The sequence below is a fragment of the Crinia signifera genome, chromosome 5, assembly GCF_055691185.1.
Source record: "Crinia signifera chromosome 5, ASM5569118v1, whole genome shotgun sequence".
Taxonomy (NCBI): Eukaryota; Metazoa; Chordata; class Amphibia; order Anura; family Myobatrachidae; genus Crinia; species Crinia signifera.
The window spans coordinates 211,361,285-211,374,021 of record NC_139221.1 but is presented as its reverse complement, the minus strand read 5'-3'; the positions used below and the strand labels follow the sequence as shown (position 1 = coordinate 211,374,021).

Genomic DNA, 12,737 nt, shown 5'->3' with positions numbered 1-12,737 from the left:
CCCCCAATTTTAACGCCACCCTGGTATTGACGCCAACCCGAAGCGTGGCGAGCGCAGCGAGCCCACGAGGGGCGGCGGTACGTGTCCTCCGACCTTTTCATACCCCCACTATCCACGTTGGCGAGCGAGCCCGAAGCGTGGCGAGCGGACGCAGATACCTGTGAAGGTATACGCGTCCCCTCGCGGGGCTCGCTGCGCTACCCACGCTTCGGGCTCGGTGGCTCGCTGCGCTCGCCACACTTTCTATTCTCAACTCCACGCCGACGTGGATAGTGTGGGTATGAAAAGGTCGGAGGACGCGTACCGCCGCCCCTCGCGGGCTCGCTGCGCTTGCCACGCTTCGTGTTGGTGTCAATACCGGGGTGGCGTTAACAATGGGGGCCATTTGAAACATCAGGGGGGTTTTCCATGAAAATGGGGTGTTTTGGGGCATTTTACATTAAAATCAATGCTAAATCTTGTCTCAGGGACCATTTTACATTGATTCCAATGTAAAAATCGGGTCCATCGCATGCGATTTGGTTGGCATGCGATCAACGCGATTTTTCCGACCCGATGCTTACAATCAAAATCAGTGGCGCCGTGCTAGGAAACAAGTACCAAAAATTGGGCGCCGTGCTAGGATACAAGTACCGAATTTTGCAGTGAGGGGGTGTGTCATTCTCCACTTTAAGCACCTGAAAGCGTGGGTGTGTACTGCTATATCTGAGAGGAATCCTTTAAAATGACTTATATCCAAATGTAGATGAGCCCCAAAGCAGTCAGTAAGAGATACTATACTTGGTAAAGTGCTAGGAAATGGTGCTGATGATTCAATATAAATGTATCTATCTCTCATTCCTTTTTCCCCAAAAAATGTAACCGTGTAATGTGGGCTAGGGGAAATGAGGGAGATTGCTAGACTAATGAGGGAGAGAGGGAGAAAATAATGTATGTTATGTTTTAAAGGCCTACCGGTTATTGCAACAGTACAAGCACCACTGCATAAACTGCTCTTGTATCGGAAGCATGACAAGCTAACCATAGAAGAGAACCGGGAGATCCAGTATGTTGTGGTATGTGTTTCATGCATGGGTGCTTCAGTTTTATATATGATATCAGTAGTAGTGTGCCCTGGATCTTTCCATTCTTTATTTTTTTATTGACACTGCAGGGATGCAGAAAAAGGCTTGTTTTTGTCATGAGGTATTCCATATTTATTTATTTATTAAGTTATAAAATAGCGCACACATATAGCGCTTTACAGAGAATATTTGAACCGGATGCGGTCAATTTCCCGGCGGTCGGAATCACGGTGTTCAAAATCCCGACGCCGGAATCCCGAAACTTTCTCCCACCGTGGGTGTCCACAACACCCATAGAGGGAGAATAAATTAGCGTGCCGAGCGTAGCGGGCCCACTGCGTGGTGAGCGCAGCGAGCCTGCAAGGGGGGGGCGATCCACGTGCCCCCCCCCTCCCTTGTCTGGATTTCGGCGTTGGGATTCCATATCTAATCCATTTGAACATTCACATCAGTGCCTGCCCCAGTGGAGCTTACAATCTATATTCCCTACCACATGTACATGCACACACATGCTGGTAGGGTTATTGGCTTCCAACAAAATTAAGCCTAGAATGTCTATTTACAATATATACAAACTCTGCACAGTTAGGGCCATGGTGGGGATCGAACCCATGACCTCAGAACTGTGAGGCAGTAATGCTAACCATTACACCATCCATGCTGCCCAAATTCCATATGAGAATGAGTTTTCATTGCAAAAATGTTAATCCTGTATTTTGTTATATCCTGTTTTTAATGCAATTATTGTAACCAAACACACATTCTAATTACTGACTAACTGGGCATATACAGTATACACTGCACATACTGCTATGTTCCTCTTCCAACAAACATGCTGCAGTGTATGTTGTCATTGGGGGATGGATATCTTTCCTGTGAGCCCCTGACCATTTCCACTTCATTTTGGAATCTAAAAATGACCAAAAGGGCCTGCTGAGGAACAAGCTTACTAAATTACTGTATATAGTAATTTATTGGGACATTGCAAATATGAATAGTTAGTATTATAAGCTAATACTTACAAGTTGATGTACTACATAATACAGAAGAGGAGTAGTTCAGTGAAATTTGTCAGGCTTACATACTGTAGTTGAAAAGAAATGTAGAGGGTGCAAAAGAGACATACTGTATATAGCAATGGGCTTCGGTCTGATTTACAGGGGACCCCATTTCTGTTTTGTTTGTTATTTCTTGTTAGGGGGCAGGTCTCATAACATCACAATTTGAAGTTGAGTCCACTTTTACAGGCTGCTTCCCCTGTATAATAATACCAGGACACCAGTGGCTGCTCCCCCTGCATAATAACAGGACACCACAGGCTGCTATCCCTGTAAAATAACAGGACTGAGGATACCACAGGCTTCTACCCTGTACAGATGCTATTACCTGAGGCTGATCTCGATGATTATGACAATGCTGGATTGACACCGAGGCTGCAGCACTAGCGAGAAGTGGAATGCATAGCCCTCAGGGCCGGATTAACAATGGGCCTGATGGAGCTGCAGCTCCAGGCCCACTCTCCAAATAGGCACATTTGGTAGATGAGGACTGGGGCTTTCCAACGAGCCCTGCTCTGCGTCGCTAGCCCCTCGGAAACCAGAGATATAGCTGGGCAAAGCTGGAACGTAAAAGGGGCCAGTCCCTGCATTTTATGTTTTGAAAGGGGTATTATTTCAAATAACCGGGACCTGCATTGCTCTGAATACAGTCTATAGGAGAAGACTAAAGAAGAACCAAAAAGGTTTTTGGGGCACACTTGATATATTACAATGCAGTTAAGTGGATGTACATATGCTGTAACAATAAAACATAACTTTTAATAGAAGCTTGGTTAATAAAATAAGTTCACAAAATTATTATATCTACACACCATTCATGTGATTATTGGAGAGCACCATACATGATGGACTCCCGCCACTTATTATGACAATTTCAGAAATAAAGATAGTTCAACAAGAGCGAAAATGTTTAGGTAAAATATTGCCTAGTACCAATTTTTATATATAATATGCGGTATCGGCAATCGAACAGGGCACAGGTCACTGCGCACCACCACTACGATATCCTCCCCAGTGTCGGCACTGGCAGGTATGGACGGTTGGGACATGAGAGGAAAAGAGAGGGAGGGGGTTCAAGTTTGTTGTGGCTGCACCTCAACAGTATTGACGGGCGTACTGCCCCAGTGGATGAATACAGCACTGGATGTTCCCTATAGGTCCCCCATATGGGTACTGATCCAGCCTCTCACTGCTTAGCTTCTGTGTTCGGATGGATTACAGGCGGTCCAGTGAAGTATGGCTGTATAGCCCTTGCTGGTTAATTCCGATGTCAATTTAGTGGGTGAGCCAAAGTAAGCTTCTGCTGTCCAAACCGTTCAGAACAAGACAGGCCTGTTACCCATGTAGCATTGCAGGAGTGCTTGTGCCGGCTGGATGGATGAGAGAGCCACGAAATGGAATAGTTAAGTGGTAGGAGGTGCTAACAAACAGAAACCTCATCTCTGCTGTCAAACATCATGCTAGCATCGGATGATTTGATGAGAGTCAGAGGATCATGCGATAGCTTCCTCGAGGATGAGAAAGGACGGGGAGGGATAGGGATGTGGGAGTAAGAACCCGTGGGGCTTGGACAGTTTCTTTTTATAAAAAATAGTAAATGTACCCACGGTTCCTAGATAGGAGGGAGATTGGTCCCTAGTGTCAATGTATATATTACGAAAGACACCAGAAACGCACCGGGGAATCCGGATATTGATTGGGATAATAATGAGGGCTGAGAACAATGAATGATTCAGTCCTTAGAATTCTGTGCTGAAGTCGGTATGAACACAACTTGGTAATAAGTGTGAGGTCTCCCAACAGACCATGTGAATGTAATCATATACTGGTTAAACAGGCGGTATTTAGGCAAGACGTGCTACTCAACCCACAACAGTCGGCAGTTACCCATGCGGCAGCTGCAAAGCATGCAAACATGTCATTAATACACAGACAATCAAAGATAGATATGGAGATGACATCAGGATCAGGGGCTTTTACAACTGTAAATGTCAAAATATCATATATTGCATCACTTGCCCATGCCAGACTAGATATGTAGGTATGACATCCCGCCCCTTAGAACAAAGGATTTTGGAGCACATTGGTAATATCCGCAATGCCTCCAGGGACAAAGACAACTTTAAAACCCTAACCTCAGTTGCACGTCATTTTCTTAGGATGCACGCCTCAAACACAGATGATCTAAAATTCTCAGGTCTTGAACAAGTACACCTAGGACGAAGAGGTGGAGACATCAATCAGGCACTCCTCCGTAGGGAAAGCTGGTGGATTTTCCAGCTAGGTTCACTTGCCCCAAATGGCCTCAACGAGGATATTAAATACAGTGCCTTTCTCTAATAGCATTGAACTACTATTTACTTTCACTTTATCTCTCTACCCTTTATTACTATCCCAGTGCCATCTCTTTTAATTAGACAACCCATTATCTATAATATTGCTCTAATTAGGCCAACACCTTCCTTATATGGCCCACCTGGGACTATATTTCGATCACCTTGGCCATCAGTACCATATCCCATATACATCATCCCGTGTCAGTGCTAGCACCAGACTGTCTATATTTCTCCTCTATTTGTATACATCCCTTTTTTCTTCTTTTTTAATGATATTTTCATCTTCAGTTTCATTACTATCATTTTGTCCGCTCCCATCACCATGTAATCCCGCCCACCCTTGGTTATGTTTTTCAGTGTCTCGTACCCCAGCCATTACCCCACACAGCATATGTATAACTTTGTGGTCTGCCCCCCTATAACAGCAAACTACTGTTATAAACATATATTTTTTCTTAACATTTACTTGTCCTCCTGCAATGTATTTTTCGATGTATATTTTCCCATCAACAATTATTATTATTTTTATGCATTATTGTCTGCATGACCTTGCCAGTTATCCGGGTACGTGCTTCCTGCACACCCTTAGTACTCAAGCGTCCATCAGCTCCTTTTTCGTTTTAATGTTGCATACATATAGTCACTATTGGGATATTTTGGCTTTTGGACCTCTGTCCTATCATCAACATTTAACTATCCAGCTGGTCATACAGACCTTGCAGGTACGCTAGTCACCATGACAACCCGATAAGCTTCCCCTTTGCAACTAAATGCTCTTCCGCTCCGTTGGTCTTTTCTGTCTTTACGTAGCGAGCCCAGCTGTCATTACGACAGCACGCAATCACCCAAACGTCAGGTGGATTACCCGCCTCCACTGCTCCCATTGGCTACACGCCCATTAAATAACTCCTCCTAACCCTCCCATTTGCACACACCCCTGTGACCAAGCCTCACGCGAAACACGTGTCAGGACGACGCACGTGGTCACGCCCACCGCCCCCACCAGTGCCGGCTGAGAACTCCATACTGAGACGGAGTTATCTTCCAGCCGTCCCGCTGTCACTTTGCAAACGGCGCAGCAGTGCGCACCACACAGCCTATACCCACGGCAGCCTCCTTTGTTCCTGCTCCAGACTGGCACCAACGTAGAGCAGTGTCCCTTTCACCGGCCGCAGCCGGCGCAGGTAACGGGGTTAACCCCCCATACCCTGGTCTCCCGGACAACAATCCTCCTTTATTGTTTCCACAGAATACCTACTGAATTCTGAAAACGGGGGATCTTTTGAAGTGAGACTGCTTTAGTCTGTGTGGTACTTAATAACATCTGCACACCTATCTGTTTAATCACTGCATGTGTCTATATGGTACTAAGCAGAGTATTAACCCCTTAGTTGCAAGTGATTCATTTGCCAGACTGCATTTGTGCTTATAGTTAATCCTGTATGCCTGGTGACAGCATACACATTTTTTCCAGGTTATATTGCTGGTACTAAGCTGAGTATTAACCCCTTAGTTGCAAGTGATTTATTTGCCCATCCGCATTTGTGCTTATATTTAATCTTGTACACCTGATGACGGCCTACATCTTTTCCAGGTTATATTGCTATACGCCTGTTTCCCTTAACACTCTGTATTGGGGTTCTCTGTGATTTATACTAACTAATCACTTATGACATCTGATGCCTAAATACCGCCTGTTTAACCAGTATATGATTACATTCACATGGTCTGTTGGGAGACCTCACACTTATTACCAAGTTGTGTTCATACCGACTTCAGCACAGAATTCTAAGGACTGAATCATTCATTGTTCTCAGCCCTCATTATTATCCCAATCAATATCCGGATTCCCCGGTGCGTTTCTGGTGTCTTTCGTAATATATACATTGACACTAGGGACCAATCTCCCTCCTATCTAGGAACCGTGGGTACATTTACTATTTTTTATAAAAAGAAACTGTCCAAGCCCCACGGGTTCTTACTCCCACATCCCTATCCCTCCCCGTCCTTTCTCATCCTCGAGGAAGCTATCGCATGATCCTCTGACTCTCATCAAATCATCCGATGCTAGCATGATGTTTGACAGCAGAGATGAGGTTTCTGTTTGTTAGCACCTCCTACCACTTAACTATTCCATTTCGTGGCTCTCTCATCCATCCAGCCGGCACAAGCACTCCTGCAATGCTACATGGGTAACAGGCCTGTCTTGTTCTGAACGGTTTGGACAGCAGAAGCTTACTTTGGCTCACCCACTAAATTGACATCGGAATTAACCAGCAAGGGCTATACAGCCATACTTCACTGGACCGCCTGTAATCCATCCGAACACAGAAGCTAAGCAGTGAGAGGCTGGATCAGTACCCATATGGGGGACCTATAGGGAACATCCAGTGCTGTATTCATCCACTGGGGCAGTACGCCTGTCAATACTGTTGAGGTGCAGCCACAACAAACTTGAACCCCCTCCCTCTCTTTTCCTCTCATGTCCCAACCGTCCATACCTGCCAGTGCCGACACTGGGGAGGATATCGTAGTGGTGGTGCGCAGTGACCTGTGCCCTGTTCGATTGCCGATACCGCATATTATATATAAAAATTGGTACTAGGCAATATTTTACCTAAACATTTTCGCTCTTGTTGAACTATCTTTATTTCTGAAATTGTCATAATAAGTGGCGGGAGTCCATCATGTATGGTGCTCTCCAATAATCACATGAATGGTGTGTAGATATAATAATTTTGTGAACTTATTTTATTAACCAAGCTTCTATTAAAAGTTATGTTTTATTGTTACAGCATATGTACATCCACTTAACTGCATTGTAATATATCAAGTGTGCCCCAAAAACCTTTTTGGTTCTTCTTTAGTCTTCTTCTATAGACTACATCCATTTTCAGTTGATACTCTGAACTTTTTCTTGGGAGCACCACCAACCGTTAAAATAGCCTGTCAGGGTTTTTCCCGTACGGCCTTTCTCTTATGTTGGTTTACTCTAATTAATACAAACGCTTAAATTATACTCAGTAATTCTTCCCCCTAGCCTGTGCCAGCCCAACCCCTATCTCAAATCTATTGCTCTGAATACAGCCAGGCAGCCCCCCGCTCTCTGCCTGGCTTTCAATGGCTGTCACTTCTGCTCAGCGGCGGCTGTCCCCCAGTTACCTCAAGCATGTATTCCCCTTGGCAATGAGCATGTAATCCCACATTTATTTATTTATTTATTTAATAACAGTTTCTTATATAGTGCATACATATTCCGCAGCGCTTTACAGAGTATAGTTATTAGCAAAAACACATAACAAATTACAGTACAAGACAGTTTAGGACAAGTACATGGTAAATATGGATAGTTGCATCAGGGGACAGGAGACTGAAGCAATCATCAGGGTGGCAGAGGTTTATATATTCTAAGAAAGGCACATGAGGAGAGAGGGCCCTGCTCGTGAGAGCTTACATTCTAAAAAGTGAGGGTTAGACAGACAGGGGTGACACAGAAGGGAAAGAGGTGAGCATAAACAGTAGGTTAGGATGAGAGATGGTCGGGTTTTATGCAGGAGGGTGGGAAGAGGTCAGCTTAGTCCTTGATATTTTAAGTCTGAAAAAGAGCTGGGTCATCCAAGAGTAGACAGCAGAGAGACAGTTGGAGATATGAGTGAGGATAGAGGGAGAGAGATCAGGAGAGGAGAGGTAGATTTCAGTGTTATCAGCATAGATGTGATAGTGGAAGTCGAGTGAGCACATAAGCTCACCCATAGAGGACGTATAGAGATAGAGAAGAAGAGGGCCAAGAATAAAATTTTGGGGGACACCTAAAATCAATGGAAGAGCAGGAAAGGTGAGGTCATTAGAGGTACAGCTGGGCATTTTCAAAACTGACAGTGCAAATACAATTATTAACAGTGATAGTAAAAGTTGTTTGCAGATGTAAAAATGATGATGTTATGGTTGAATAGCCAGATTAAGCAGCCAGAGGTAGTATGTCGTGAGAATAAATTGAACTCACTCAAAGCAGTCTTTGGTTTTCTCAGTTGTTCCTTCTGTCCTTCTGTTTCACTTCAGTGTAACGCCAGTATAACGCCACAGTTATATTTAAATTATGCCGCACTTTAAAAATGATGCACTTCAAAACTATTATGCACACAGCTAAACCATGCACACAGCCTATTCGGCCACAGCCTATGTAATGATCTTTAAATGCATCTGCACTCATTAATTGGACTTTCCCCACCCAATCCCCCCTACTACAATGAATGGTAATAAAAGGGGCTTACATAAACATCCATGCATTCCAAGATAGCATGTGTCATTAAGAGTTATAAGATATTCCTCCCTTCACATAGGCAACTGAGATTTGCTTTTTGACATGGCAACGAGCATGGAACCCCTGCCAATGAGCACGTAGGTAAGCAGCACTTATGTAGCATAATTTTTAATAGGCATTATGATGTTTGGCATAATACATAATGGAATTATGGTGTGTGGCTTAACATGTAAAGGGCATTATGGTGTAAATTTTTAATGCGCGCCTTTGGTGCGCAATGTCCCTGTTTCTGAAGCATATTGTGAATTTTGGCTCAATACGTTTGGTATATATGAAGGTGTGTGCTGCTGCTGAGATTACAGTTTTTAGAGTTTTCCTCTAAACATTTTGGGGGCGTGGCCTAAGTGCGGGAGGTGCCCACACCCCCACACTTAGGCCATGCCCACACAATTTTACTGGGGCCTGGCATTCCTCTCGGCTGCCCTGTATATACACAGACCATGCTGCACACGTTTAAGTCAGACACACACACCGTCCTCTGTGTCCTCCCACCCCCGGTCCCTGCTCACCTGGATTCCCCTGCTTGGTGGCCAGGCCAAGCAGGTACAGGACTCAGGTCAGGGCTCCAATCCATCCCACACCTGTATCCGCGTGTACAGCCTGGAGCGGACGAGCAGGTTCCGCAGCTGCAGGGGGAGAGGGCGCTGGGAGGGGGGGAGCACCTCGCACATATTGTGTGATGATTGGCTGCTTCCTGGTGTCTGCTCCGATCCCTACCAGTCTCTCCTACATCCCACCCACAGCCCTGCTCTCTATCTGCCTTCTGCACTCCACATGTTCTTAGTGCAGGAAGCCGGTGGGAAAAAGTGGACAATACACACTGGACTAGAAGGCAACACACAGTGCTAATTAATAAAGCGGACCAGATAGATAAAAAAAATCACTTCCCTGTTAGTCTCCAAGATGTTTGCTTGTATAGCAATGAGCATTTCAACCCTCTCCAGGGTCTTTTTCAAGGCTCCGCCTTGAAAAAGACCCTGGAACGGGTTGAAACGCGCTGACTTATAACCCTTTGGTGAACTACCTGACTGCCGTGGGGGACTTTTTTTGCCGACTGGAGACCTTTTGCTGCAGGTTGCCCCGGGCACATCATACCTACCTGTTTGAACTGTTCTTATGAATGATTCCTGCAAAATCGGGAATTACGATACCTCATTGCTATACAAGCAGAATACCTGAGGGCCACTGAGTTCTAGTGCACTGATTTATATGTTTTTTTTTCATGGAATTATGTATGTATGTATATGTCATTGTATGTATATTAAACTGTATCACACTATGATATATCCTCAATCATTATATATTGGATGTCTTTATCTGCCGAGGGAAGGTTTGAATTGCTGTTCTCTTCAGTGACATCTTTTTTTTAATCTATCTGGTGTGCTGGTGAAGGGCTCTCACCTTGCTATCTAGATTGTAATTTTGAAGGTGCAGAGGAAACACCTTAGACTTCCCACCCTAGCTGCATTCTGCGCACTTGGAAAATAACCATATTCTGATCCACTAATTAATACAGTGGCCCAGGGGGCACATGGCACCCTGCCCACACTGGCCCAGCCCACCACTGGGCAGATGTAACGTGCAGAGAGTTAGATTTGGGTGAGTTATTTGGTTTTTGTTCAGGGAAATACTGGCTGCATTATTTTTACACTGCAATTTAGATTTCGGTTTCATCAAAATCTAACTCTCTGCACATGTTACATGTTCCCCACCTGCAGTGCACATGTGTAAGGAAAGAAGTGGGATCAACCTCCACCAGCGCTAGATAAAAAGGAGAAACAACTTCCCTTGTTGTGTATATAAATTCCTCTTTGTAGGACACCGGCAATACACTGATTCTCTTCGGCTCACATTCAGGTGTACATGTGGAGAGAATACATAATCCACATAGTGTATACCGGTATCTTAATTACACAACATATGAGTACATCAATACAGACAAAAATGAAAAATAAAAGCAAATGTATGCACACAATAAAATCCAAGGAGCAAGTACAGATTGGCAAGATATATGCAGGGAATTACCAGCTATAGTGTGAACCATACGAATATAGTTCAGTCTGCGCATGTGTATAGTCACCAGGTGGCCCGGGTACCAACAGGATCCAGACACTGCAGTAGGTAAGACGTCCTCCACAATCCGTCCAGTCTCCCTCGCTTGGCCGCCGACGCGTTTCAGACCCTATCTGGGTCCTTTTTCAAGGCATAGTAGGTGTGCATTCTCAAAGTCTTTTTATACCATTCCTATGGGTCCCACGACGTCAGACGCCGCCGCTGTACCGCCCGGCACTTCCGGGTATGTCGCGGCAGTCGCGTCATTCGAGACTGCCGCGACATACCCGGAAGTGCCGGGCGGTACAGCGGCGGCGTGTGACGTCGTGGGACCCATAGGAATGGTATAAAAAGACTTTGAGAATGCACACCTACTATGCCTTGAAAAAGGACCCAGATAGGGTCTGAAACGCGTCGGCGGCCAAGCGAGGGAGACTGGACGGATTGTGGAGGACGTCTTACCTACTGCAGTGTCTGGATCCTGTTGGTACCCGGGCCACCTGGTGACTATACACATGCGCAGACTGAACTATATTCGTATGGTTCACACTATAGCTGGTAATTCCCTGCATATATCTTGCCAATCTGTACTTGCTCCTTGGATTTTATTGTGTGCATACATTTGCTTTTATTTTTCATTTTTGTCTGTATTGATGTACTCATATGTTGTGTAATTAAGATACCGGTATACACTATGTGGATTATGTATTCTCTCCACATGTACACCTGAATGTGAGCCGAAGAGAATCAGTGTATTGCCGGTGTCCTACAAAGAGGAATTTATATACACAACAAGGGAAGTTGTTTCTCCTTTTTATCTAGCGCTGGTGGAGGTTGATCCCACTTCTTTCCTTACACATTTGTCTTTCTGGGTGTCAGAGAAACACCCTAGGGATAGAACCACCCCTGCAGCTGGTGCGCACTTGATACATCTACTCTTTTTTTTTTCCAATACTGCAGTGCACATGGTTTTCACCATTTAGAGATCAAATTTGCCCTGCGATCAAGTCTGAATTGGTCCCTATGTGTACTATATAAATACTAATAAAATAAATTAATGTAGAGATGAATGCTTAAATAAACATACAGAGATAATGTGTGGGTTCCTTTTTAGATAAGGGAAGTCCATTTAAAAAAAAAATTGTGTTGTCTTGTGTTAGACAAAGGGTAAAGATGTGATTTATCAAAATATTTCCTTTTATGGTAATAATTGCTGAAACCACAGTCATTACTACAGTAGTAATAGGTAGCAATACACATAATTGCACCCTAATGATAAATACTTTTGTACCCAGTCTCTTCCAGATTGCATGGACCACTGCTATGTGATTAACAGCAACAACGATAAAGAAAGCATTGCAATTGGTGCATTGGTAAACAAAATTCCTTTCACTCACCCAAGCTGTGTTCCACCAATTTTGGAAGTTTTAAGACACCAAGAGGCCTACAATACACTTGTTAGAAGCTGTGTATCCAACATCATAAACCCAAAAAGTAAGTATTGTATAGCCATTTTGGGGTTTACGCGTTATTTGTTCCATGAAATTATTTACATAATAGATTAAAACTAAGGTACTTGTTTCCTAGCACAGCGCCACCGATTTTGATTGTATCCATCGGGTCGGAAAAATCGCGTCCATCGCATGTCAACCAAATCGCATGCGATGCGATCGACCCGATTTTTAAATTTCACATTGTCACCTATGTAAAATCGGGTTGATTTTAACTTTAAAAATAATTTAACATTGTTCCCTATAGGAAAATCGCGTTGATCGCGTCGGTTGCATCGGGGCCCCTTATTAGGGGCCGCGATGGACGCGATCAACGCGATTTTGTCTTTCACCGGCAAATTAGCTGGTGATTGACATAAAATCGGGTCCATCTCGTTGATTGTATGCCTTAAGTG

The 12,737-nt window shown here is 44.3% G+C and overlaps 1 protein-coding gene across 2 annotated transcripts in view; it reads left to right on the top strand.

The window, feature by feature from the left end:
* Positions 1 to 12,737, top strand: part of LOC146080828 (mediator of RNA polymerase II transcription subunit 1-like) — a 141,300-nt gene that overhangs the window by 117,972 nt on the left and 10,591 nt on the right. For both annotated transcript variants that reach the window (XM_083188505.1, XM_083188504.1), the window contains exons 14-15: positions 949 to 1,055; positions 12,127 to 12,325. In XM_083188505.1, the coding sequence (XP_083044631.1) occupies positions 949 to 1,055; positions 12,127 to 12,325 (306 nt within the window). The remainder of the gene's footprint in view (positions 1 to 948; positions 1,056 to 12,126; positions 12,326 to 12,737) is intronic.